Here is a 27,105-nt window from a genome sequence, read left to right as displayed (position 1 = left end):
CAAATAGTATGTGCAAGTGTATCTATCAAAACTGTGGAAGGACTCTTTTAAAGATAGCTTATTTGATCTAAAATAATTATTACTCTGCAATATTAATAATTTAACAAATTCACCAGTGAAATTTAATCATAAAAGAATATCAAAACTAAGAGTTTTCAAGATTTAATTTCTGACTAATTTGCACCTACAGACCCGAGTTTATATATAAACATCAGAAGGCTGTAGCTTCGTTAAACATGCTGGCATTGGAGTGACATCAAACCACTCATCTAACTCTCAAAAACAAATAAAAACATTTCCTAGAAAGTGGACCACGAGCTGTATCAGGTGCAGAAACGGGGGGCCTCAGGGGCCCAGCAGCTCCTTTCTGCCCTGCAGCCCGCCTCACAGGTTAATCCGCCTGTGCGCTCTACGCATGTGCAGAAAAAGAAGCGCGGAAGTGATTGCTAACCTGCTGCTCTGTTGTTCGTCATTCACCGACAGAAGCGCGGCTACAAATGGACGCTAGTCCACCCTAAAGGATAAAACCACACGGAAGATTCATCTTTGTCACGTCGTGGAGCTCTACAAATGTCCTGAACATGGCGAATGTTGCCCGAAATACGGCTTTAATTTCATACCTGTGGACGGTTTTCGTGCTGTTCAGTCGCACGACAGGTGAGTGTGAGAGGAGGAGGCAGGTTTGAGACGCTGGAACAGCGTCTCAAACCTGGTAACCGGGTATTAAATGAAAACGTCTAAAAACTTCTGTCTGCTTCTGTCATTATTCGTCATTTGCTGTCATTAACTGGGGATTTCCCTCTCATATCACCCTGCTGTTGTGGTTTATCAACACTGACATCATACTGACCATATAGTTGTCATTTCTAACTTAAGCCAGTCCTAATGAATGTTTCTTTTATTTATTTATTGTATCCTCCAGGTCTTGGGGTCAATGAGCTGCTGTATTTCAGGATCATCAGTCCAGAGGAGATCGGGTACATTTTCAGTGCTGCACCTGCTAAAGACTTTGGAGGAGATTTTGTGAGTGTGCTGCTCTGTTTTATTTATTCCATGTGTTGTCCAAATGTTCAAGCTTCAGATGCACGTTCACTCACACTCTAATCATATATATATTCTTTTTTTTTTTTGCCCCTCAGACGTCATCTTACGATGAGATTTTTCTTGTACCAGCAGACCCTGCAGACGGCTGCTCAGAAATGAAAGACAAAGAAATCCTTCATGGACAAGTAGTCCTGGTGGAAAGAGGGTATGTGTGCTACAGCATTTATTAGCCACTGAATGTGTAAACATGGAGCCATTTAGAAATTCAAGGGTAGGGAAGGAAACAGAGGAAGAAACAACAAAGAATGAATGTAGGTGATGCAAAGTATAAGTTACCTCTGGAATAAAACATATTCAAAAGACATTTATTCTTGCTAAAGTGCCCTGTTCATATCAGTGAAGTTACTTGCCTCCTTCATACACAGAAAAGTCCTTAAGGAGGCTGTAAAACATGTGCTTAGAAATTTTTCTTCATCATTCTACAGTTTCATTGTAGGAAGAGTAATAATTTATGAGAGGCAGTTTGTCTTACACAGAGAATATCATATTTCACATGGAACTGCCCAGCTTTAATCTCACCCATGCTGCAGTAAATGACAAACCGTACTTAATGTTTACAATGTCAGTACAGTCTATCAGCACTATCTGCACAACTAGGGCTTTAACTAACAAATATTTCCATTGTCAGTTAATATGTTGATATTTTTTTGATTATTCGTGTAGTTATTTAGTCTATAAAATGTCTTAAAACGGCAGGGAGGGGAAAAATCTATTTCGTTCCAAGCCCAAGACGACGTCCTAAAGTGTATACGACCCAAATCAATTTATTATCATAGAGAAGTACCAGAAAATATTCACCTTTAAGACAACACATTTTTCTTTTTCTTTATTATGTATAGGACAGTGGAGAGAGAGAGAGAAGGGAAATGTGGGTAGAAGAGTGGGGGAATGACATGCAGTAGATGGTCATGGTCTGGAGTCGAACACATGACCGCTGCTTTGGGGACTATAGCCCCTGTTTATGTGTCACCCACTCAGCCAGCTGAGCTATCTGAGCACCTGCCGATTAATTTATAAGTTCATTAGTCATTGCAGCTCTGTGCATGACTTCATGCCCATGGTTTGGACAAACATAAAATATTATAATCAAACCCTCTTACTCATGAATGTAATTCTGTCCCTTGTGAATGTATTTGAGCATAATTACAAGCATAATTTGCATTAAACTGTTCTGTAGTATGGGCCCTAACAATAATAACAAAATGAAAATAAATAGCTGTATTCAGCTGCAGAGAACACAGTTACTGACCAGGGTGTTGTGTGAACAGGGACTGATTATTTTGTAATGTTTTGCTGCAAACTCTGCAAATCCAACAATCTTTGCAGCACGACAGAGTCTTATCAATTATATAATGACTGTTACTTAAACATCTTATGTTTGCTAGCATATTTCTGAAATAGTTTCTCACATTCCTGTCTTTGTTTTTTTGTGTACTCCAGAGGTTGCTCCTTTGTACAAAAGGCCCGACACGTGGAGGAAGCCGGGGGAAAAGCTGTACTGATTGCTGATAATGCAGAGGACAATGACAGCCAGTACCTTGATATGGTCTCTGATGGAAGCACTACCAAGCCGAGCATACCTGCTCTGTTCCTGCTGGGACGCGATGGGTAAGACATGGTGCACAAACAACACATACAGAAGTCATCCAGATCTGTTTTTATTGAACGATCAGTCCATCAGATTCCTGGATGTTGACCCTTTCCCTCTTTTCCATGTGTTCTAGGATGATGATCAGACGATCTCTGCAGAGACAGGCACTGCCCTGGGCCATCATTTCAATTCCCGTCAATGTTTCTGCCTTGGCCTCGTTCCCGCTCAAGCAGCCCCCATGGACACTGTGGTAGAAATCGCTCACCTACGACTTCATCCACGTCTTCACACAGCAAACAATCTTTCATCATCGTGTCAACCTAAAGCCACACAAGTAAATTCAAACAAATTCACATGCTGCAGTGGAGAATCAGTAAAATTATCATATGTAAACACGATTAAACAGCCAAAGGTGTATGGTGCAAACCTTTTTAACTAGGTGGAGGTAGACTGAAAAATTTATTGTCAACGCTCAGTTTAAGGTAGAAAAAATTAGACACTGCTTTTCTGTGAGTGTATCTTCCAGGAGAAAAGTCTCCAAGAACTTATTTTTAGATCATCTGTTGATTTTTCCTTGAAACGATGAAGAAGTTGTTATTCATTAATTTAACACACACAGATGAAAAACATTTGTGTTTGCCACTATGTCAACGAAACTCATTGTAACAAACGGGCCGTGACACTCCTGTTTTTTCTGCATGAACTCGAACACATTTGCACTCTAATGAGAAATTGACATTTATTTTCTTGTGGTAAAAAGAATAGAAGATGAAATTAATTTTTGCACAAACTGCTGTCATTTATTGCCTTTCTGAGTTAGACATCTGTGCTACTTTTAATATGTGAAATCTATCTGCTGATGCCTATAATATGCTTGTGGTTTACAATATTCAGTGACATTCAATACAATATTCAAAAATGTGTTTACATCAGTTTAAATAAACAAGACTGGGCAAATGATCACAAAATAAGGACAGTAACAGGAAAGAAGTGTAAACAGTTGAGATACAGCTTAAATCCTTGTTTTCTTGCTAAAAACGCATGGAGGGCCTTTCTGGTGAAGCTCCATGCAGTACTGGCCACTAGAGGTAATCCTGTGTTATATGCACTGTTCAACAAAAGACACTCACTGCTACAGTATTGTCCCCAAGAACCACAAGTTTTACACATTCCCTCTGAATGCAGTTGCTTATTTAAGGTTGAAAAGATTGTATCTGGTAACCAGAAGCTACAGTTCAGCAATAATAATAATAGCTATTGCAGTAATAATATTGGATAAAAAAACAGAGTCCAGTGTCCCAATAAGAAATGTGTGTATTTTCGGCCATAATGTCAGCACTGTAGGTGAGTGTAAAATATATTAGTAGTGCAAGTGTAAGTATATTTACTGCCTTGCTGCATTACATTCACTGAACTACAAAGAAGTCAGAAAATGTTTTTGTAGGGGGTCTCAAAATTCAAACATTCCAAACAGAGAGGTGGTGATCAAGTATTTGATTTGTTTATAAGTTAGACTAAAATTAAAATGTACCTCTTCAGTCATGATTCTATCCAGAAGTTCAATATCCCACATGGTTTATTGTCAGCTAAATGTTAGGCAACAAGTAAGAAATTTACTAAATGTCTATTTTTGTGTGGGAAAGGCTGCCTGCATTCATCGAAGTCAGTTCTCTGCTTCTATAGCCTTTTACAGCAACTCCCCTTTTATCCCAAATGATAACAAACGTGTTTTTCAAACACAGTTTTCTGTTGTATGTTTTTGTACAGTTTGGCTCAGTTAATTACTATTATTAATGTTATCCCAAATGGATTGTTAAAATTTAATTTGCATTGTAGTGCTGTGGAGATGTGGAGGTTTATATTCTAAACTAGTTTCAGAGAGTGCTGAATAAAGATGTGGCAAAATCTATTCTAAAACTGAAGTTTATTGTGAATTAAGGAAGTGAGTTAGAAAAGAAATTGGTGATTGTGACAATCAGTTTATTGTGAAATAAGCTCCAGATATTGCAGACTTTTTTACCCAATGTGATCAGTAGGGAGATATAATCATGTTGCACTTTTGGTGCTTGTTTTGGAAATTACTTTGAGTTTTCACTAAGTTAAAAAAAAAAGGATGTTGTCAGGAAAGTTATAAAGCAGCTTAGTGCTGATTCATTGCAAAACGTTCTTTATTACATGTATTCAAACTTGAAATAATTAGATCAGTGTGTTCAGTTTCTGGTTTACATACTATATTGAAATTGTGTCACGTTTGAAATTCCCCTGAACTGTTGTTTACGTTGTTTTTGAGCTTTTGAAGACTGTAAAATGGGATGGGAGGATACAGTAACAGAGAGGCTGGAAACTGAAAATGACATCCAGTACAGTTTGTCTCTTGTAATGTTTCATTGTTTAATGTATTTAAATGCATTTCTCAGACTTAATCCAATAGAATAAGTAAATAATGTTTTCATTCATGGCGGCACATTCTATTCAGAATTTAGGTTTCATGCCTGATTACAGCCATCAAATGTGGAGCTGACTGTGGTCCTGAAGCAGTTTGAGCTGACCGTGGTCCTGAAGCAGTTTAAGCCACTCAGCATGTTTAATCTCCTTTTTTTTTTTTTTTTTTTTTTTTTTTTTACACTTGCACGGTGCAATATGACAAGTTTTTTTTTTTTTTTTTCATAAACTGTGAAAATGTGTCCAGGTGACAGAAAGCATTGCACATTGAAAGAAAAGCAGAGAAAAGAAGGTAAAGATTGTTTGTGGCTTTTGTTTGCAAGTAAGGCTACACTGCACTTTTGTTTTTACTCAAAGTACATTTTAAGATGGCGGTTTAAAAGTTGTCTTGCTTTCATTAAGTTTCAAACTTTGTATTGAGGTTTAGCTTTTTTTAGTTTAGATTGTTTGTTAGTTGTATTTAGATGTTATTAGGTTTTCATTCCTTTTTAACGTCCAAAAATAGAGAAAGCTTACATATTGTAAGAGGTGACAGAACCATTTCAGTTGTTGCCCAACAACTGTGCTTTGCTTTGATGACAGTCTGCAAGTTTAAAAATCAGTCGTAGTCAGAACAAACTCCAAACCATTCCAGCATAATACAGGAAGCACAGAAAACAAACAAAAAAGGGTAAACAAACTTTGCAAATGCTTCCCTTGTCCTCACACAAACTGATTAAAAATTGGCTGCGGTTCAGCACTACACACTACGACAGCACGACCTTAAACTCAATGTAAACTTAGATAATTAATCACATTTTTTTTTCCCCATTTCTAATACTCATCAACCCAATAAGCCACGATACTATCCTGGACAGATATCCCCTCGCCAGATAAACATTCTGCATTCAGATGTTGTGCCAAAAGTTGATGTGCTACTGGTTAAAGCTTCGTCACCCAGTTTGTACATTTACAGCTGCTTTTATCTACATCAAACAGTCATAATGTGCAAAAAGTTATACAAATCTTTTTGATAGTAAAAGTTCATCTTTGTGGAACTTTTCTATTTCTTGTAAACAAATAATTGTCAGAAATCCAAGAAGTTTATAGTGTAAATAATCACGATAGTTACAATTACAGGCCACATTAAAAGATAATAGAGTGTAAATAACCTGATTTGTGGATGGGTTATATATATATATATTGATATAAAGTGAAAAATTAGCTTTTTTCCCCCTAACTATCCTATTCTTTAAATTATAGTTGTCATGAATTTAAGGAAGTCATTTTGATGCAATAATCATATTTCAACAATGTAGTGGCTGCCATAACTTTTAGACAAGTGGAAACCTGCATTATATGAGCTTAACTGATGCTTTGAAGCATTTCGACCTGTAAAAACAACTGGATTAGTTAACATTAGGGGCACAGAGCAGGTAGAATAAAGCAGAGACAAGAGGATGATCAATTTTTGTCATTTTTTTGTAACTACACTTGTGAGACAACATTACTTCACATAAGCTATTTAAAGTAAACAGATTTTGTCACTATTATTTATGTGTTTAATGAATTTGTTGTTTTTCTTTTTGAGAAATTCTAGCTGTTGTGAATATACATTACTTTTAGGACTATCAAGACATTGTTACTGATTCATCACCTAGAGCTAGATGGAAACTTAGTACAAATTTTTAAATTCGGTGATGCAAGCAGCTTAGAAAACGAAAACCTCACTGGCTGTATATTAAATAGGCTGGAGATAAAGAGATGACAAACCCACGGATGTCAGAATAAAGTGCTGAGTGGAGTCCTTGTTATTTCCATGACTTACTGGTATCTGCCTTCCCGTGACAGGATTCGACTCTAGAATATAAAAATAAAAAATAAAAAGAGTTACAGACAATTAAATCCATGCGTAAAATCATAAATGTCGAATTTTGCGAGCAGTGTTTCCCCAGTCACCTCCTCTTGCACCGTGGACACGCTCTGCCCCACACCGTCTTCAGCATGGCTTCCCTCAGAGCAGGACTCCCCCAGATGTACACAGACGGCGTGCACAAGGTGTTGAAGCGAGCCAGGATGGCGAACAGATTGGTGGCCTCGTTTCTGAAAGTCAACCCTCCTCCTGCCACAAATCTGATGATGATATTAACAAAGGACGGACACCACAGCACCAAGAAGCTTATGACCACAAATATCACTATTCTCAGAGACTCCTTTTTGCTCTCCCTCTCTGCGCTGGGAGGATCTCGCGCCAGCTGGTATCTGGCAATAACATACAATTTGATCGTCATGACCACTTTGGTGAACACGATGAGCTGCAAGAAGACGATGCTGAACACGTACAGCTGTATGGCTTTGGAAAGCGGCAGCAAATTCCTGGCGAGCAAGTGCGCAAAGCTGTAAACCCAGCAGTACAGGTTGATGCCAATCACGAAATGTCTGGTGATGAAGCGGCTGTAGATGAAGGGATGGCACACTGCAAAATACCGGTCAAACTGCGCGAACAGAAACGTCAGTATATTAATGCCTAGAAGTGACGGTAACACGTTGTAAGTGCCGTTTCTGGAAGGATATCCCTCCTGAACGTCAAACAGACCCAGATAATATACAGAAAAGCCAACCAGCGTGTCGCAGATGCTGGTGTTGAGCATGAAAATGAACCTGTTCTGGAGGCGCAGCGCTTTGGTGGCCAAGATGCCAATAACTACTGTTCCAGCCACCAGAACAGTAGCTGTGGCGAATAAAATCTGGAAAATAAAGATGAAATAATCCTCAGGACTATCGAAGTCCACCGACAGAGGCACCATGCCTGTCATAGAGTCTGTTATGTTGGAGAGGAGCATCGTTTATGCGCAGATGGTTCTTATGCGCAACCAGTATTTTATAGCCCAAACCATGAAGTAAGCAGCATTAATCCTGTGGGATGATACCAGTGAATGTCGTGTTGTTTTCTCTTTCATGCAAGAGCCCTGCAGAGAGTTCACATATTTTCCTAACATGAACTTGAAAAAAACATCTGGCAGGCTGTCAGAAAAAATATTTTAAAAATAATGTTACACTGTGACGTTCAAAAAGCTTTAAACGCTGAAAATAATGGCAAATATCTGTAAAATAATCATTTTTTTAGTTGATTTTAAAAAGTTCATGGTGTCATCCCCCCCCCCCTTTTTTTTTAACTGGTAAATTAATAATTTTGTAGTTGTTGTCTAATTTAACAACAAAGGCAAAATCTTTAAAATAATTGTAAATTGTTCAAATACATAGAGTTGAAAACTGTGGCTAAATTGCTCATTTGTTACGTTGTCTCCACTGCACAAAAAAGTGTTTTAAAATTGTAAATAAATAAACAAATACTCATTATTTTTAGCCATCTTTGACAGTAAATTTTTTTCTTAAAACAAGTTTTAGATGTTGCAGTATTATATAATTTTAAATGTATTTTCTCCAGGTGATTTTCACAGTTATTAGACAGGATTTTCTTGTACAGTGCAGTGCATTAGACTTGTATTCAGCTTTTCTTGGGCTGTAAGTCCTCATTCAAGTAGCAACAATATAAAATAGTCAACTTTAATGTTATACATGTATGATAATGAACTTGTTGCTGATATATATTCAATATTGTTGGAACTATTTCCAGCTAAAGTGATCCTAATCCACACCTAAATAGGTTCTTCCTTTGGCCACGTTCCACCCTTCCAACAAGTTTCATGACATTTTGACGGGGTAGTTTTTGTGACAAACAAATATCACTGAAAAAATACAGTTTAATAAAATGTCAGGGAGCACTGCATTCATATAGTCTAGTTTGCAAGAGATTTGATGTAGGAGTACTGCATGTGTGCCTGGGATTATTTTTGATCAACTTCACCACCAGAGGGTGCTGTGGTCTCTTTACAGTCTGGATCAGTTTCTCTCCTATGTTGCACAACTATTTCCATGCACAATATTCATATATGAAAATCTGGCAGCAATAAGGGTGCCAGAAAAAAAACTTTAAAAAATAAACAAAAAATACACAGACAAATAGTGGAATACTGTCACATTCAAAACTGTAACAACTGGGGGTAAAATATGTTAAATAATGATCTTTTAGCTAATTTAAATACACTAAAACAAAAGAATACTTGGCATTCGTAAAAACAGGTTTTTGATATTGATATTTTCACTTTAGTGTAGTTTTGTTTTTTTCTTTTTTCTATGATTGTTACTAGACATTTTCTGTAATTTAATAAAACCTGTAAAATCGGTAAAATGTGAGGAAGATTTGCTTTCAGTTCTTAATTTATCATAAAATGACTGTGAATTACTTTTATTTTTGCAGATTTAAATACAATCACGCATTGTGAAAAATATTTACCGTTTTAAATCCTTAATATAGATAATTGTTCTTTGAAATAATAGCATATATCTGTAAAACATTGATCTTTTCTGCTGATTTAAATGCAGTAAAAAGTGCCATTTTACAGCCAAACATTGTAAAAGAATTCATTTCTCTTGATAAAAGAGTTTTGATGTGGGCATCATGTCCTGCTTACCGGATACCATGTGTAACTGAACTAAACAGGTAAAATCTATAAAATGATAGTAAAAAACTAAATTACTATAATAACAGTATTCTTTTGAATCTTTGTTCTTTTCTATTAAAAAATGTAAATAAATACATTTAAATCCAGTGAATAAAAAGTCGTATAATTTTATGATTACGTGTTAGAATTTATAAAAGCACAGATTTTAACATTGACATTATTCAGAGTATTAGACTGTTTTTTAATGGTTGAAATTCATTTCTGTGATTTTATTTATTTTATCTGTAATTTAACAAAACAGAGAAAATCTATAAATTGAAGCAGTTGAAAGCTGCTTGAAAACTTGCTTATTTTATTAATTTCATTTTCAATTTTAATTATTTTCCTGGTCCCGTTTAGTAACATCCATGCAGTCTCTTATCCCTGCGGTAGTTGGAGTCCTCAGTAAACAGTCAGTGAATCTCCAGCGGCTTCCTCCCCTCACAGAACAGGACGAGACTCTGAGAGAGAGTCAAATTAACAGCTGCTTAGCTTTTTGCACGTCTTTTAATGACAGAATTGACATATTTGCTGCTCTTCTCACCTCCTCTTGCACCTCGGACACACTCTGGCCCACACCGTCCTCAGCATGGCTCTCCTCAGGGCCGGACTCCCCCACAGGTACACCGCCGGCGTGGACACTGCGTTAAAACGCGCCATGATGGCGAACAGATTGGTGGCTTGGTTCCTGAAGTTCAGCCCGACTCCCAGCGCCAATCTGAGGACGATATTAACGAAAGAGGGATACCACAGCAGCAGGAAGGTTATGACAGCAAAAATGATTATTCTGAGTGACTCCTTCTTGCTCTCCCTCTCTGCGCTGGGAGGATCTCTGTCCAACTGGTATCTGGCGACAACATACAGTTTGATGGTCATGGCCACTTTGGTGAGCACGATGAGCTGCAAGCTGACGATGCTCAGAACATACATCTGTATCGCTTTGGAAAGTGGCAAGAACACCGTAACGATCGTCTGGCTGTAAACGTGACACCAGCAGTAGATATTTGCAAAAACGATCATCCACCGTCTCACAAAGCGCGAGTAGATGAAAGGATGACAAACTGCGAAATAGCGGTCAAATTGCGCAAATAGAAATGTCATAATGTTGACCCCAAGAAGAGAGGGCAACAGGTTATAAGTGCCATTTCTGGAAGGAAAGCCCTCCTGGACGTCGAACAGACCCAGATAATACACCGAAAAGCCCACCAGAGTGTCGCAAACGCTGGTGTTGAGCATGAAAATGAACCTGTTCTGGAGGTAAAGCGTTCTGGTGACCAAGATGGTGACGACCACAGGTCCGGAGAGGAGAACAGCAGCGGTGGCGAATAGAATCTGGAAAATGAAGATGAGATACTCCACGGGACTGTCGAAGTTCACGGCGAGAGGCACTCCTGCAGACAGAGAGTGTGTGATGTTTGAGAGGAGCATCGTTTCATTAGCGCAATATGTCATTCAGTCACTTTATGCTGCTGGTTTATAAGCAGCTGCTCGTCTAAATCCTGAACTGTCCTCCCTCCTGAGACGTGATCTGATCTCACTTACCCAATCTGAGGCTGGTTTAGACAAGTTAACCCTCTTGTTATGTTGCGAGTCAACTCGACCCATTTTAAAGTAAAGAATAAAAATTTAAAAATGCAATAATTAAAAAAAGAATAATAAAGAAACACAAAAAGAAATTGTTAAAAGTATTTTTTGAATATTTTATGGAGATGATTCATTTCACATATTTGCAAACTAACCCTGAACAGAAGAGGCGTCTCTTGCTAATTTATCAACTCCATAAAACAATAAAAATAAATTAAAATGTAAAATAAAACATTTAAAAAAATCAATGCCATGTAAAACTATTGTCTTATATATAGGTCTTTCCAGTGTGCATTTAAAAAAAAATATTTTTTTATGAAAAACAAGTGATATAAACAATGTTTTTTATTTTCTGACAGTTTTGGATAATTAACTGACTCAGAAACATCATTGCTATTCCTGAGAAACAAACCTAATGAAGTTAATTAACACTTTCTCTTTCTAATTTTTCCTTTTTCATTTCAGTTTCTTTTCTCTTTTTTTGTTGTAAACTCAGTGTCACCACTGAAGAGATTTTGAGGCATTAAATTACACTCATCAAATAACTGCATATATGTAAAATATAGTAATAAGTAATTTAACAAAATAAAAATTAAATATGAAATTATATGAATTTATAGAAGAATTTTACCACGTCTTAATTCATAATTTTAATCCTAAAATGACTGTAAATTAACTTTATATTTGGTGATTTGAAACAATTGTTCTTTCAAATAATGGCATATATCTGTAAAATAATGATCTTTTTGCTGATTTAAATACAGTAAAAGTAGTTAAAAGAATTTGTTTCTATTTGTAAAAAATAGAGTTTTCATGTGATTTTATTTATTCATTTTAGAATGACAAATATATATCACTTTTTAATATGTTTTTTACTTGTATTTTACAGTCAAATATTGTAAAAGAGCAAATTACTATTTGTAAATCTGCAATTTTTTTATGTGGACATGATCAGTTATTTTTGCCTATTTTTCATGCTAAACAGTGAAATATATGAAAACAGTTCTGTGATTTTACTTGTCATTATCTAATTTAACAAAACTGAGAAAATCTGATCTGAAAATCTAAAAAGTACAGATTATACACACTAATCAAACAACTGCAAATTGTGCACTGAATCTTTCTCCAAGTCATTTTAATATAAAAATCCAAACAAAAATCTACAGAAATACATCACTAGTCTCATTATCCACATATACTATATATCTATTAGGCTACAGAAAAGAAACAAAATACATATACAAGCAAGCAAACACATAAATAACCCAATTATGGATATGGACATATATTATTTGTTGCTGTTATTTAGATGTCATGGCTGGAATAGCCTGACAGGGCAAGGAGAGGTAATAATCAGCAGCTGCCAACAGCTTTCTGGTACAGAAAAACAACTTTACAAACTGTATGGAGAGGTCAGTATGGTAGCAGTGTAACATGTATTGAAAGCATCTCTTGATGCACACACACTTGGACACATCATCAGTGTTGTTTCCTGGAGGCATTGGGTGTTTTGGGTCTTACAACACACACCCTCGTCCAGTCGACCCAGCTGAGGTTGATGAATCCTCAGCCTGTGTCCAAGTGGCATTCTGCTTCCCCACTGCTCGCCCTTTTCAGCCCAAGCCACCTGGATGCTCTCTCTGCTGCGTCCATGTCCACATAAATATAACAGCATAAAGCGCAACTTTATTGTAGTTTTGCATATTTAATGCTTGAAAACCAGAGTAAGAAAGGTTTAATTGTTTACATAGATGCATTTTACAGTTCTTTACACAAGATATAAAAGATGTTTGATGACCAGAACATGAAAACACAAAATTCATCCCATTTTTCAGTCTTAGATCCGGCATCATATGTGTAACTAGGGCGTTATATCTGGCAGGAGTGCGGCTTCGTCACAACAACTCCGCTCTTAAACCGATTTGTTTCATGTTCTGGTGCAATAAAAGATGTACCAGGTGGATACAAATCCTCTACTTTAACATCACACAGCAGAGAATGTACTTGTTCAGTTCCAGATACAAGGACAAGCGGTTCAGTAGCAGCAAATTTTATGTAGTATTGTCAAGTTATAACAAGAGGCCTGCAAGCTGTTAGAAACAGGTGGGACAGTTATAGGAGGAAGATGAAGCAACCATATTTCAAAACTTTTAACACTTATTACACTTATTATAAAGTCATCCAAATTACTGCACCAGTCTTACCAAATGTAGAAGAACAATAATTGTCATTTATTTATTAATGTTATTATTATTGTTATTGAATTTAAAATTATGGTTTCATCAGCAATTTGAAAACCTGTTTCATGTAAAGATTTAAACAAGTGAGTCTAAGAGAAAATATCTATTTCACAACCTTCCAGCAGCCGGGGTCAAGGTCACTGTCAAGTTTGTTGTCAGTATTTATTCCTGCAAAATTTACAGACAATATTACAATTAATGTTCTTGCTAGGATTTGAACTACATAATTCAATAGATGTTTTAGGGTTTAGCGTAACTCAATAGTTTTTTTTTTAAATCAGTAAAATCCGAGTTACATTTCTGCAGAAAGAGAAAACAAAAACCTTCTAAATTCAAGACTTTATGTTGCCATAATCTCAATTTTGATTGTCTCACATGATGGTTAAAATTATTACAGAGCAAAACCTCTTTCATGGCTTTCACAATAATACGTTGCATACGTTAGTTAGAATTTCTTTCTTTTTTTTTTTTTTTGCTAAGCTGTTTCAACCCTGTGTTCTACAAACATTGTTCTTAAAGTGGTTGTTTTCAAATAAGATTAGCGCAAGAAACATAGTTATTATTTAACATCAAAGTCTTACACCTCAGATGTTAATGTTCCTCGTTATACTGACTGAAAAACTAATTCTGGTGACAAATTTTTGCTAAGAACTTATTTGTGGTTGCAAATTAGTAGCATGCATTCGTAATCTCAGGGAGACAGGGTTGTACATACAAGTGAAAATAGGCCTTGACACTTAAAATGTAATGTATGTAATGTAATATGTCCACGTTTTAGATGGGAACAAAAAATACAAGTTTAAAAAAAATGAAAAAAATATACCAGAGCCTTTCAATGTGTCACACATGCTTGAGTTCAACATAAATGAAAACAGATTTTATCAAATGTGTTTAAAATTATTTTAAATGCCATTTTTGTTTCATTTGATGGACAATTTAAAACCACAGATTTTTTTTTAGAGCAGAGCCTTCATAGTTTATTAAAGATTATCCTCCTGCTATCATTATCATCAGGGTCCCTCTTTTTGAGGTGAAAAACCACATTCTAGATCTGTCCAGGATGCTGAACATGTGAGTTGAGGTGGAACTGTCCATGGTGCTCAATATTTATGACTTATCCAATAGTAAAACTTTATTTGTTTAAATTTTTTAAATTAATTTTCATGTTTCATTCATCTGTAAAATGTCCATCTAACACCCGTTTATAAGCTCAATGTGTTAAACAAACTTAATTTTGCTGTGGGATTAGTTAATTTCATTTCTGTTGCACTAGTTTATAATAAACTTCACATCTTTTACTCTAACATTTTAATTGCTCTCCCATAATGCGAGATGTAAAACAGAAAAAACAACTTTTAAAACAATTAAGATAAAGACACTAAATAATGGGAGGAAAACAGGCCTCTATAACCAGCAATACAGCACCAGACTGAAGTTTTCTAGAAAATAAAATCTCCCAATAAGTTTCATTTAAGCAACAAAATCAACACGTGATCAAAAACGTTTTGCAAATATTGAATTTTGTTCTGTTCAAAATTGTATTGATAAGTGTCGCAGGTTTGTTTCGTGTGATAAACAATGTAAAGTTTCCAAATTAGATGTTAGATTTAGTAAATTTAGCCCCAAACTGGAATAGATTACCCGAAAAACGTGATGCCTCGTCACATAATCTCAAACTCAGGCCATTTTTACCATATAGCTGACATTCTAGATTCTCCCTCAAAAACTGCAGCGTCCAGTCTCAGAAGTGATTTCAGTCTTTACAAAACACGTTTTTACGCAGCGATAGAGAACTCACATTAATCACAGGTGGTCGTTATAACTTTATGCTGATGCTCTCTGCTTTATTGCTGTTTTTCACTCCATCAAACTTAGAGCCAATTCTGCAAAGAGAGAGAGAGAAAGTGGAGAAAGACATTCGTAGTTAAAAATGTATACATTTTTTAAAAACACATCTGGCATGAGGTTTTCTGACTCTTGATGTCTCTTATGTATAATATTTACCTACAAATCTAGTTACATCGCTTAACACTTATACATTTATATGTTTCTGGCCAATTTAACTTCATCTCATAATTTAATTTTCTTTAGAATCGAATTGTTGTTGCAGTATCTCAGTGGGGAAAAAAATTATTCTGTTGCTAGTCTATGAGAAAAAACTAACACATGGCCTGAGGATGTTGGCGTTTATTAACTGTGTTGCTGCTGACTTTGTGTGGAAAAAAATCCTCTTTAAATTATACTTTACATCTCCAGTATAGTAGATTTTCGTCGTTAGGTTATGAATTTATTCATAAAATACTCTAAACATTTTCTATGGCCAATGCTGCAGGACTGAGCAGAATTAAAATAATTACATTCATGCTGTGTGCAGCTTAGACATAAAGCTTGGTATCTTCATGACTTTTTTCCCCCTGGATCTTGAAATTATGATTAGTTTTCTTCTGATTGTTTTGGTAGTAAATGAGGCCTAAATCAGCCTGGAAAGCAATATTCTGAACAACGATAATGGGCCTGTTTTCCAGCAGCCAATATGACGGTGTGTAACTAATAACTTAAATCATATCTGCTTTAAAGACCTTAGCAGTATTTTTAGATGTACAAAATTTTTTAAAAATGCAATTATAAGCAAGCATTATTATTTTTCCAATTCCTTTCGTTCGACCAACCTCGCGGGTCTCTTACAGCAGCAGATTTTGCTCCACACACTCTTCCACACGGCCGCTCGGAGCGCAGGGCTTGCGCACAGGTACAGGGACGGAGTGCACAGCGCGTTGCTCCTCGACAAGATCTTCATCGGGTTCACCGCATCGTTTTTAATGTCGAGATATTTCCCCGTCAACGAGGACAGGATGGTGTAGAGCATGGACGGACCCCAGAGCAGCAGAAAGAACACCACCACCAACACGATGATCAGCAGCGACTCCTTCTTGCTGTCTCGGTCCGGGCCCGGAGGCTCCCGGAGCAGCTGGTGTTTGGCCACGATCAGCAGCTTCACCGTCATGGTGATTTTGGTGATGATAATCAGCAGCAGACTGATCCTGCTGTATATGGCGATCTCTATGGCTTTAGACAGCGGCACCATGTGCTGTATAAGCAGCTGGCCGAACACGTGCACCCAGCTGTACACATTCACGCAGATTACCACCCTGGTGTTGATGAAGCGGCCGTAGAAGAAGGGGTGGCACACCGCAAAATACCGGTCAAACTGTGCAAATAGAAAGGTCATGATGTTAACCCCGAGGAGACTGGGAAGGATGTAATACGTGCCGTTTTTAGACGGGAATCCAACCCGCACATCGAACAGGAATTGATAGAAAATGCCGCAGCCGCTCATCGTGTCGCAAATGCTTGTATTCAACATAAACAGGAACCGGTTTTGTCTGACGAGCGCACGGGTCCTGATGATGCCTAAAGCCACGGAGCCTGCGACCAGCACGGTGCTCACCCCGGCACAGAGGTGGAAAATAAAGAGAAAATAGTCCCCCGGACTGCTGAAGTCAACGCACAGAGGAATCGGAGTACTGGAGAGGTTCATGGTGCTCTGAGAGCAGCCGAACCACAAATGCCACCAAAACTGAGCAAGAGCGGTGTTTTAAAACCTTTCACTCGTGTTGACTTTTCATTTCAATGTTGCGGGATGCAGGCAGGAGGAGACATGATGAGAAGTTAAATGACGCCATTTCCATACAGAATTTGTATGTTGTAAAAACGTTCTGCGAAAGTTCTAGTGGTGCTGTCAGCAGGCACTTTCCTGTTAGATCCCTGAATGTGTATTTTAGAAGTCAGGATTTCTCTAAAGATGCTTCTTCTTGTTATTATGCAACATTGTGGAAATTTTATATTGATTCCATATTGTGTTCCCTAAACAGCATCCCCAAAACATCCTCAGAATGTTTCAAGCAAGATGTTCAACCTTTTACGTCACGTTACAGAAACGTTTCACAACAACACATTCTGTCTTCTGAGGCCTCAATAACATCTTGAACATTTTTTGAATGTTGGTTTCTCAGAATGTTAAATATCTTGGTTCACTTTTAATCTCATAGGAACATTATTTGAATTTAGAAGTATGCTGAAAACATTCTTTGAACATTAGACTGAAATGTTTGATTTAAAAACATCACATTGGAGGAACTTTCCCTGTTGTTAACTTTGTGATAATCAGTTTTTAATGTGCCGTTTGTTTCATGCAAACAATAGAAAATTTCTATTAATGAGAGTAGAATAGTTCAAATTTAACCTCTTTAACCCCTAATCATCTTGGTTCCTCTACTTTGGGAGAACCGTGTCGAAAATACTGAGCTGTCCAAGGTGCTGAACCTGCACCTTCTTGTTGCGTCTCCCTGTTGCGCATTTCGTGCCCTTATGTGACGTGTACTGCTGCAGTGTACACGCAGCGGCCTTCTGTGTTTCTACCCAGTCTATTTGTTTTTTTAAACTGTCTCAGGCCGTTGTGTTTCATGTACAGAAATAAGATCAAGCCCTCCGGTCCGCCGGACAGATTCACATCTTTTTTGCGTTTGAGTTTCTTTTCTTGGATCGTAATTTTCTGTTTTGATATCTTAAAGGGTTTTTTTTTGGCTCAGTTGCTGGAAATTCAACACAGTCAGAAACAACTTGACAGCATGGTTCTGCATCATAAAGTCGAAGACAAGGGTCCAGATGTATCAATGCACAATGTACCTTCCACACGGAAGACGAGTGTGCGTAAAAATTAGCGCACATCGCGCATATCAGATTAGCTGAGAGGCATCTTAGTATGCCATCTGTCGGGTGTCTCGCCAATTTTGGTTTCCGTTGATTTGTCCAATGATAATTAACTTTAAAATAATTAGTTTTATGTTTTTATGTTGCTTTTAACCTTGCATTTGATTTCTATACGAGTCACTTCCCCAGTTACTGAATTATCAACTGTGCAATGATGTCATTTGGGAAGCCTCTTTCAGGATGACCTATAAATCAGTGGTGGAAGTTGTATTCAGATCATTTATGAAGGTCAACTTTTCACAACAGGCTCATGCAAATGCGCCAGCAATGACTCAGGTTTGTAAAACATGATTAGGCCTATAACTCTATGCGTATTTCCATCAGTTTTCGTCGTACATGTGGACATTTTTTTTGCATCTGGCCCAAGAATTGAAAAAAAAAACGTCAGAATAAATCAACAGAACGTCACACTTTACAGGACATTTCTATCACTCCAATTAGAAAATACAGACTGCTGCTTTTTGCATATTTGGGAAAGAAAGGAAACCCCAGGATCAATATTGCGGGCATGTAGAAATATCTAAATGATCCACTTTAGCTGAACAGGCCTATTCTGGAGCCTTAATCATAGCTGGACACATTATTTCACTGTACTAATATTTTCATTTACATTGCTTTTGTCACCCACAAAGATGATCGCGTTGCTTAAAAACCTGCCCCTGAAAGAAAGGTGCAAGACCATTATCACTGACATTTTCAAATTGCTCAGCTTTTGTTTCCTTTTCAAAAATTGAAACATAAAAATCCATGGAATAGGTCGTGAAAAGTCATTTTTACATAATATATGAAGATAAGCTTTACAGCTCTTACTGTAATCGTGGTTAGGTGACACTGAACTTGTCCAAAAACAGCACAACAACAGAATTTGTAACAATTTATGGAGGTGTTTGGAAAATTGTTTCGTTTTATTCTTAAAATGTGTCTCAAAAAGTGCAAAAGGCGCATTAAAGAAAAGCAAGTTGAGATATTGGACATACAATACTTAAATAAAACAAAAACAAAACACTTAATCTGAAACCTGCAATACAGCACCCAATCCATATTCCAATAAGCCACAGAAGCAATTGATAAAAATAAGGAAATCGACACACATTACTTTATTTTCTTCTGTTAAACGCTTTAATGAAAAGACAGACAGAGGTATTTAAAGTGGAAACACATCATCATTTCCAAAGAAAGTGTCAGAATTCGTGGTCTCAGAAGGATTACCCTCGAAATTTGTGGCAATGGCACTTCGAGAAATAATGCCAGCTGACTTCTCCTCTCTAAATCATAACAGATCATATTTACATTTTCTGAAAGAGGTGAATTCACAAGCAAAAAAAAGGGGTTAAACCTCCCAATCTGCTAAGTGCTTTTTGATCAGTTTTTTAAGGAAACATTCAAAACCTGACTCACATGAATTTAAAAGTGCCCTTTCAGTTGGTGATTTAGTCTGCTGTATTTATGATAACCTGCTGCTTCATTATGATACCTTTGTCACTCCAGCAAAGTTGAAACCAATTCTGTAAAAGAGACACAAGGCGGGGGGCGGAGAGAGACAGTTAGTCTAATATCTCTAATCCATGCATACAATTGAAATAAAAGTACGTTTTGCACCACATTTATTGTCCAGATCATGTCTTACCTCGCCCTGTGCCTCGGACAGACCCTCCTCCACACTGTTCTCCACACGGCCCCGCGCAGCGCAGGACTGCCCCAGATGTACACAGCTGGAGTGACCAGTGCGTTCAGACGCGCCATGATGGCAAACAGGTTGGTGGCTTCATTCCTGAACCTCAAACCTTTCCTGGTCAACTGTCTGACAATGATATTAACAAAGGAGGGACACCACAGAGCCAAGAAACAAATCACCACAAACACAATGATGCGCAGCGACTCCTTCTTGTTGTCTCTTTCCGCGCTGGGCGCCTCTCTCACCAGCTGGTTCCTGGCTATAATGTAAAGTTTAACCGTCATAAGCACTTTAATGAGAACTATAATCTGCAGAGTCATGACACCAAACGCGTTTATCTGCGCCGCCTTGGAGATGGGCACCATGTTCTGCACCGTGAGGATGAAGTAGGTGTAGATCCAGCAAAATGCGCAAATTCCGATCACTACAGATCTGGATATGTAGCGGTTGTAAAAGAAAGGATGGCACACAGCAAAGTAGCGATCAAACTGAGCAAAGAGGAAGGTTAACACATTTACACCTAGAAATGACGGAAGGATGTAGTATGTCCCGTTCCTGGAGGGGTAGCCCTCCTTGACGTCGAACAGGCCCAGGTAGTAGACCGAGAAGCCGGTCAGAGTGTCACTGATGCTGGTGTTCAGCATGAATATGAAGCGGTTCTGGCCTCGCAGGGACCGGGTGGAGGAAATCCCGATGACCACCGAGCCGGCGACCAGCACAGCGCTAGTGGCGAACAGAATGTGGAAGATGAAGATGAGGAAATCCTCCGGAGTGTCGAAATCCACCGACAGAGGGACGGTGGCGTTAAGGAGCATCCTGCCGCTCCGCAGCAAGACCAGCATCCTGGATATTTATAGATGAACGGTGCTGAACGTTCAGAGCCGAAGCAAATCTCTGGATCTCTGGAGGATGACAGAGTGACATGTTTACAGGTGACGCATGTCAAATGAAAGGATAAATTAGAACTAATGATAAAAGGTCCCACATGTGTTTGGTAAAGGGAAAAACACGCGGTTCACCTGTCATCTCTCTGTGCGCTCTTTGGTTTCCACAACAAGATATACTGCAAGTATACTGCGGCCTTCTTCCAACTGGATGATGCAGGACTACTTTAATTATTTATCTGTTTTTCTCAACATCTTCATATTTCATAATGATTCTTCATCTAAATATACTGATTGTTTCCTCAGTAACAAACGCCCTTTTCTCAACTCTGCCTTCTCTTTTTATGATACAGCAGTAAGATATTGTTACAATGTTCTCACAAATGTTTGTTTTGGCTTCTGCAGTCCCTTTTTATTAATGACAAATGAAGGCAATGATCATATTCAGATAAGTTAAAGTAAAAACCAGCAAAGTACTTGAGGACACCACGTATCACCAGAACAGATTCACTGGGCCATGGCACTGGTTCTCAAGCTTTCTGGGACTCTACTGGAGGGATGCACACCATTGTTCCAAAAGATTTTCTCACATTTGTAACACTGCAAACAGTATTTTTTGTGTATGCCTTTCAAAACACCAAAGAACACCTTACAAAACCTCAGGCATAATAATACAGGAAGTAAGCAACAAAAATAACATCAAAATAGAGGTTGAGTTTTGCAGGTTTGCTTTTCTATTTGAGTTTTCAGTTGTGATTTGAACTGTGCAGCTGATGGATGTGTTGCAGTAGTGAGTTCTGAAGTCTTTGTGCAGAGCAGCTGAAGGTTCTGGCAGAGCTGGGACAAGTTCAAACAGATTTTTAATGCAGATGGTATTTGCAGTTTTGGCATGTTTTTTTGCTTGTTTGTTTTTGTATTGTTACTATGTAAATTCATACCTAGTTTCAGTGATTTTACGAGTTATCTGTAATTTAACAAATCTGGAGGAAAAATATTAAATAACAATTTAATTTAAATTCAATAGCACATTTTCTTTCAATTAATGGCAAATATCTGTAAAATAATTAGATTTTCTGCAGATTGTGGGGTCATACATTTTAAAAGAAGGAATTACCATTACAGTGTGCCTTGCTTGCCTGTGTGTAGCCCTGTGATAGACTGGTGGTTTGTACTGACTGATTTTGTGTAATTTATTAAAACTGAAAATCTGTGAAATGGCAGCAAATTGTTTAAAAAATGTACAGTTGAGAACTGTTATAAAACTTTCTTTTTTTCCAGTGGGGAGAAGGTGTGAAAAGTGTGGGAGAGCTGCATTATTGAGGCGTTTTGAGCAGCAGAACCTTGTGATGTATGTGTTGTTGAACATTGAGCCGATTATGCTGTGATTTTGTCATTGGACTTGATTCATGTGATGATTTAAGAAGCAGAGTTTTAAATGATTTGGACAAGATTATGGAGAATACTGGGAAGAATGACATTTGGTATTTTAATGATGGTGTTGGATTGTTTCATTGCTTTGAGATCTGATGATTGTGAATGCCACAGCATTTGATCTGCATCATTTTCATCAAACCATTCTATGACCCATTATGCTCCATGCATGGGGGCATTGCCATCTTGGAAGAGACCACTTCCATCAGAGCAACTTTGGGGACTAAGGGAACAAATGAACCCAAACCAAGGCAGAAAAATGCCCTCCATGCTTTAACAGAGATGCCTTCACTGTATGAATGACCTCTTTTCATCCATTATATCCTGCATGGTTCAGTCATCTTACCTTGTATTACAACATCAAAAGCAAAACCCTGGACTGACCGTCTGTTCTCTTGTAATGCAGAGACAGGAGGAAAAACAACAACAATTTAGTGTCAGTTTCCAAGCAAATAAATATTTATCATTCACAGGCCATGCTCATTGTATTATCACTGGATTGTGTAACCATTTGTTGGTTTTTGATCAAATTACTATGTAAAGGCTTTTGAATCACAATACCACACAGTGCGTTTTTTCAGCCACTAGAGGGAGGAATAAGCACTTTTTCACATAATACTTCACTGTAAGCAGCACTCCAACGTGGCAACCATGAGGCTCTACCAAGTCTTGTCTCACGCATAGTCAGCTTTAACTGTCCTGTTTGTATTACCATTACCATTTGCAGTCAGTGTAGAAAGTCTTAATGTCTTACAGCCCTCACTGTGGACATTTTGTAGGTAGAAATGTTTTTGGTTCACTGCTTTATCCACAGAGATATTCTCCACAAGTAATATCACTGTCGGGTCTCAGCTTTAGTATTTGTTTTAGTCAGGTAAAGTTGCATTTTCTGATCTAAATTATTCAAGTAAAACCATGCCATAAACAACACAATGGGGTCTTAATATTAAACAACAATCATAATCTGCTAGAAAGCACTTTGGGGCAATGGCCTTTGTTTTAAATGTGTGGTATAAAAACAAGTGACTTGCTTTGACTTAACTTTTCAGTTACACACTTAATAAGGACAGTATTATTAAAATGACTGATAATAACAGCAGTGATGGATATGAATCCATCTTCAACACACATATTTAATAACATCTTTTTCTTGGCCCAGACAAGAGGCTTTACAGACCTGGATGTGTAGATTGTAAAAATATGATATCAATAAAACACTGAGTTGTACCATTCTTTCCAAGTCAATCTGTCTGAACACTTTGAACAGGTAACACACGCTTTGGCAGCTTCTTTGTTCACACTGCAATGACTGAGAAACATTGTGTTTCATTTACATATTTGAAAAAAATGCTTATATTCAATTAACTGAATTTATATATTCATAATTGGAAACAGAGGGGATTCATGGAACAGTTAGACAGATAACTTAGATAAAACTGAGGACGGTTCCTATTATTAAGACTGAATCTATGCTTCTTCTAAGACCCAGCTTTGTCATGCGCTGCACAAAATACTTTTAAACATAGTAGATCACTCCTGTTTGCCTACTTTCTTGCTCATACCCTGAAATTTAAATACACATTTCCATGGGTTGGTGTCTACTAATACACGTTGTGCTTTACCTTAAAAGAAAAAAACCTAATAAGGACAATTAGATAGCCAGCTGATTAGAAATATTGGGCACCCTGCTCAACCAGCAGACATGTAACTCTGGACTGAAAAGTTGCCAGATGTGATTTACAGTGAAATGGTATTTGAGTTGTGATCACTGATTGAAGATTTTTATTGCACAGACTACAAGGCCTCTCTTGATGTAGCTTTCCTTTTTAAAATTAAAAGTATTGAAGTCAGGACTGCAAGTTGTGATGGCGACTTTAAAGTGAAATTAAAAATGTATCCATGCCGTCAGATGATGATAAAAGTCAAAAGCCAGTCATTTGAATGAGTTGCTGTGTTTTCTTATCAGGTGTTTGTGCACTGGTTGTCCAGGGGAATTAAAACCACTGAGGTCGACCTCCTGTCTCAGCCTGACTGTGCCTCCTACATAAACCAGAAGAGAGGTGAAGCCCCTCAGCTGCACATTACAGCCGTTCTGCTGCCAGATCTCTGCTGTGTGATGAAGACCTGATCCCTCTGGTTCACTCACGTTTTCTCCGCACAGATGAGTAACACCAGCCATGTTTGGTCTCCCGTGCTGCCCCTCACCAGCTTTGGCAATGTGCTGATGTTTCTCTTCAGCATTTTCTTGGCCGCAGCCATCATTTTCCTCAACGTGTCCACGTCTCTCTCCATCCTGCTCAACCGGGCGCTGCGCCAAGAGAACCGCTTCATGTACATGCTGAGCACCTGCTTCAGCGACATCTGCACCGGCGCGTCTTATTACTATGTGGGCGTTCTGGATGTGAAGGACAGCTTTGACTCCCCCACCAGAACCTATTTCGTGGTGCCCACATTTCTAGGGCTGTCTTTCATGGCCATCCTGGCTGCTCAGGCCGACAGGTATCACGCAATAGTGTCGCCCTTTACATACTCGCAGCGCATGACCCGAAGCAAGACCCTGATGGTCATCTTTGCCTACTGGTTTTATGCGTTTTTCATCGTGGCTATCCACAACCTGGTTGCAGTCGGTATTGCCAAACGTATCACGAGCATTGGTTCGTTTTTTGGGAACATAGTGATGGTGATTATAATGATAGGGCTGAATATCAAACTGTTCATCATAGCCAAGTTCCAGCTGGAGAGGGAGCAGCCCTCTGAGGAGACAGACAACAAACGCTCGTCGGTGTATCTTATCCTGGTGGTGGTTGTGTTTTTCCTGGGAACGTGGCTTCCGATATTCTGTCATGTTACTGCTTGTAATTTCATTGGCATGGTTTGCTACACCTTTAAGAATGAAGGCACTGACCCCCTGCGCATTTTGCCCCGGGTTAACGCCGCCCTGACCCCCCTCTTGTACATCCGAGGCTGCGCTGCGCTCCGAGCGACGCTGCTCAGCAAAGTGTGGAGACCCTGTTGTAGGAGGAGGTGAGAGGCTGATTCTGGTTGACTCCTCAGTGTTGTGCACAGATTCCTGTCGTGATATTTCAATAGCAGTGGTTGTGATGACTTGTGGAGCCCAGAATCACTTTACTGGTGCGCAGAAAACTGATTGTGCAGAAACCAGAAAAAACCTGTCATGGATGTCAATATTCTGAATCTGAATGTCTGTTAAATTTGTTGACGAATGTATTGCAGATGGTGCATTGTAGCATGATGTATTTCAGGTGTTTTTCATGTTCTTTTAGCTTGGATTTTAGTTGAAATGATAGATTGTGCCGCCTATTTGTCTGCCAGGAACACACCAGTGTCCTAAATGTTCAGGTGCATTGAGGACTAAGCAATCAAATCCTGAAACTGATCCAAAGTGACATATTTTTTTCTTTCTCTCTCCTTCTCCTTCACTAAAGAGTTCGTGCTCAACTGCCTGGCCGCACCAAACAGCCACTCCCTGGAGCGTGATTTCAAACTTGGATCCTTTCTAAGCGGATAAATGTCAGAGTCAGCGCCCTTTTAAACTCATGCCAACATAACATCACGGATGAACGTCAGCTGTCAAACGCTGAGGACAAGCTGAGAGTCCTGGTTTCTTGGAAGATGTTGGAACTGATTCATGAGCACATCTAACGTCTGTTCTTACATCTTTTTTTATTATTATTTTGTTGCTCACATACTTTTACACGATGTTATTTTGCACAGAAGTGATGCAAATTACAAACTGACTCTGATAATGTTGTGTGATCTGAATGGAGCTTATAGTCAAATATAGTGAATAAAAATTTAAAGCGTCCTTAACTGAGTGTGCGCCAGCTTTTAGTTATTTACTGAGCATTCTGCATGTTGTTTTTTCTTGTAATTGTCAACATGCATAATGCACAGAAGATGTCACAGTTTGCCACTGAAGTATAAAAGAATAACAGAAAAGTAGTTGTGTAGCTGTAACAAACTGTGATCCTAGCTATTAGAAATGAAATTTATTTGTGGGTTGTCACATATTTTCTGTGTTTTGGTTCCTCGGCTCAGCGACTCTCAGCAGCTTGATTACGCAACTCTGTGTGCGTCTCTGCAGAGGATGCAGTTTCCTGGGCAACCGCACAGTGTCAGAAGAGCACTTTGGCACGCCTCCATAACGTCCACATCCACGGAATGTGAACCATAAGCACAAAGCATGGGAGATTACACTCCATGCCGCATCTGGCTGAGCCTCCAGCGCCTTCTCATTATTAACTGCGGGCAGCATTATCAGAATTAAATCTCGTTAATAAAGACTGAAAACAAGATATGTTGCTGAAACCCTTAAGTGGGGTTAGATCTAGATTTCTATTGGCTGAAGGGCTCTCTGTGCTAAGAGGAGGAGCCTGCGGATGGCCACACTTCCGCACATCTGGTGCCCAGTTTCTGAACCTCAACAATCCCTCCCTCTCCCCCTGTCTCTCTCACTCACACACACACTTGCTGACACTCCTTAAATCATCAGGTCAGTTCAGGAGGGTTTAGAGTCACCCCGGTCACCAGACGGCCTGTGCGTCACTGGCTACATCATTATACTGCACAAAAGACCCAGAGAATCGTGCGTAAAAACACACTTGCAAACGGTGCATTGTCTGTAGTCGTAATGACCAAATGGAAAAATACACAGAAAGTGGATGCAATCATATTGTCATTCTTGAGAGACTGAGCCTTCAGGCTTTTAAGCAATTATTGTCTTAAGTCCAACTAATTTACAAAGTTGAAGCAGTTTTCTGTGCTGTATTATGTATAATAAACGTCAGAAATGCCGCTTGCAGAGAAACGTGGTGCACAC

At 38.4% G+C, this 27,105-nt stretch overlaps 6 protein-coding genes across 6 annotated transcripts; 2 read left to right on the top strand and 4 right to left on the bottom strand.

Annotated features, from left to right (window-relative positions):
- The first annotated feature begins 439 nt into the window (after nt 1–439).
- On the top strand, nt 440–6,920 carry LOC111566711 (protease-associated domain-containing protein 1). Its single transcript, XM_023267458.3, has 5 exons — nt 440–657; nt 923–1,023; nt 1,140–1,249; nt 2,545–2,712; nt 2,829–6,920. Exons 1-5 carry the CDS (start codon nt 582–584, stop codon nt 2,947–2,949), a joined length of 576 nt encoding a protein of 191 aa, XP_023123226.1. The 5' UTR covers nt 440–581; the 3' UTR covers nt 2,950–6,920.
- On the bottom strand, nt 6,839–8,217 carry LOC111584707 (G-protein coupled receptor 183-like). The gene is made up of 2 exons (XM_023293923.3): nt 7,076–8,217; nt 6,839–6,976 (listed from the first exon to the last, which is right to left on the bottom strand). Exons 1-2 carry the CDS (start codon nt 7,957–7,959, stop codon nt 6,928–6,930), a joined length of 933 nt encoding a protein of 310 aa, XP_023149691.3. The 5' UTR covers nt 7,960–8,217; the 3' UTR covers nt 6,839–6,927.
- Nucleotides 8,218–9,818: 1,601 nt separating this feature from the next.
- LOC111584708 (G-protein coupled receptor 183-like) lies at nt 9,819–11,109 on the bottom strand. Its single transcript, XM_023293924.3, has 2 exons — nt 10,226–11,109; nt 9,819–10,142 (listed from the first exon to the last, which is right to left on the bottom strand). The coding sequence occupies exons 1-2, from the start codon at nt 11,107–11,109 to the stop codon at nt 10,016–10,018; spliced, it is 1,011 nt and encodes a 336-aa protein (XP_023149692.3). The 3' UTR covers nt 9,819–10,015.
- Nucleotides 11,110–12,383: 1,274 nt separating this feature from the next.
- LOC111584709 (G-protein coupled receptor 183-like) lies at nt 12,384–17,075 on the bottom strand. Its single transcript, XM_023293925.3, has 2 exons — nt 16,175–17,075; nt 12,384–15,388 (listed from the first exon to the last, which is right to left on the bottom strand). The coding sequence occupies exons 1-2, from the start codon at nt 17,041–17,043 to the stop codon at nt 15,322–15,324; spliced, it is 936 nt and encodes a 311-aa protein (XP_023149693.1). The 5' UTR covers nt 17,044–17,075; the 3' UTR covers nt 12,384–15,321.
- Nucleotides 17,076–19,170: 2,095 nt separating this feature from the next.
- Nucleotides 19,171–20,792, bottom strand: LOC111584711 (G-protein coupled receptor 15-like). Its single transcript, XM_023293926.3, has 2 exons — nt 19,903–20,792; nt 19,171–19,780 (listed from the first exon to the last, which is right to left on the bottom strand). Exons 1-2 carry the CDS (start codon nt 20,790–20,792, stop codon nt 19,741–19,743), a joined length of 930 nt encoding a protein of 309 aa, XP_023149694.2. The 3' UTR covers nt 19,171–19,740.
- A 3,540-nt stretch (nt 20,793–24,332) lies between these two features.
- Nucleotides 24,333–26,091, top strand: LOC118469149 (beta-2 adrenergic receptor-like). Its single transcript, XM_035940831.2, has 2 exons — nt 24,333–25,289; nt 25,712–26,091. Exons 1-2 carry the CDS (start codon nt 24,427–24,429, stop codon nt 25,761–25,763), a joined length of 915 nt encoding a protein of 304 aa, XP_035796724.1. The 5' UTR covers nt 24,333–24,426; the 3' UTR covers nt 25,764–26,091.
- Nucleotides 26,092–27,105: the final 1,014 nt, after the last annotated feature.

Source organism: Amphiprion ocellaris, chromosome 6, assembly GCF_022539595.1.
Source record: "Amphiprion ocellaris isolate individual 3 ecotype Okinawa chromosome 6, ASM2253959v1, whole genome shotgun sequence".
Taxonomy (NCBI): Eukaryota; Metazoa; Chordata; class Actinopteri; family Pomacentridae; genus Amphiprion; species Amphiprion ocellaris.
This window is presented reverse-complemented; position numbering and strand designations above follow the sequence as displayed.

What these genes read in the sequence shown, in the direction of transcription:
- LOC111584708 (XM_023293924.3), bottom strand. Translation starts at nt 11,109, where the DNA reads ATGCTCCTCTCAAACATCACACACTCTCTGTCTGCAGGAGTGCCTCTC. An exon ending in TGTCCGAGGTGCAAGAGGAG is followed by an intron (nt 10,143 to 10,225) that starts GTGAGAAGAGCA and finishes ACTCTCTCTCAG; the next exon opens with AGTCTCGTCCTGTTCTGTGA.
- LOC111566711 (XM_023267458.3), top strand. Translation starts at nt 582, where the DNA reads ATGGCGAATGTTGCCCGAAATACGGCTTTAATTTCATACCTGTGGACG. An exon ending in GTAGTCCTGGTGGAAAGAGG is followed by an intron (nt 1,250 to 2,544) that starts GTATGTGTGCTA and finishes TGTGTACTCCAG; the next exon opens with AGGTTGCTCCTTTGTACAAA. An exon ending in TTCCTGCTGGGACGCGATGG is followed by an intron (nt 2,713 to 2,828) that starts GTAAGACATGGT and finishes CATGTGTTCTAG; the next exon opens with GATGATGATCAGACGATCTC.
- LOC111584707 (XM_023293923.3), bottom strand. Translation starts at nt 7,959, where the DNA reads ATGCTCCTCTCCAACATAACAGACTCTATGACAGGCATGGTGCCTCTG. An exon ending in TGTCCACGGTGCAAGAGGAG is followed by an intron (nt 6,977 to 7,075) that starts GTGACTGGGGAA and finishes TTTATATTCTAG; the next exon opens with AGTCGAATCCTGTCACGGGA.
- LOC111584711 (XM_023293926.3), bottom strand. Translation starts at nt 20,792, where the DNA reads ATGCTGGTCTTGCTGCGGAGCGGCAGGATGCTCCTTAACGCCACCGTC. An exon ending in TGTCCGAGGCACAGGGCGAG is followed by an intron (nt 19,781 to 19,902) that starts GTAAGACATGAT and finishes TCTCTTTTACAG; the next exon opens with AATTGGTTTCAACTTTGCTG.
- LOC118469149 (XM_035940831.2), top strand. Translation starts at nt 24,427, where the DNA reads ATGAGTAACACCAGCCATGTTTGGTCTCCCGTGCTGCCCCTCACCAGC. An exon ending in AGACCCTGTTGTAGGAGGAG is followed by an intron (nt 25,290 to 25,711) that starts GTGAGAGGCTGA and finishes CCTTCACTAAAG; the next exon opens with AGTTCGTGCTCAACTGCCTG.
- LOC111584709 (XM_023293925.3), bottom strand. Translation starts at nt 17,043, where the DNA reads ATGAACCTCTCCAGTACTCCGATTCCTCTGTGCGTTGACTTCAGCAGT. An exon ending in TGCTGTAAGAGACCCGCGAG is followed by an intron (nt 15,389 to 16,174) that starts GTTGGTCGAACG and finishes CTCTCTTTGCAG; the next exon opens with AATTGGCTCTAAGTTTGATG.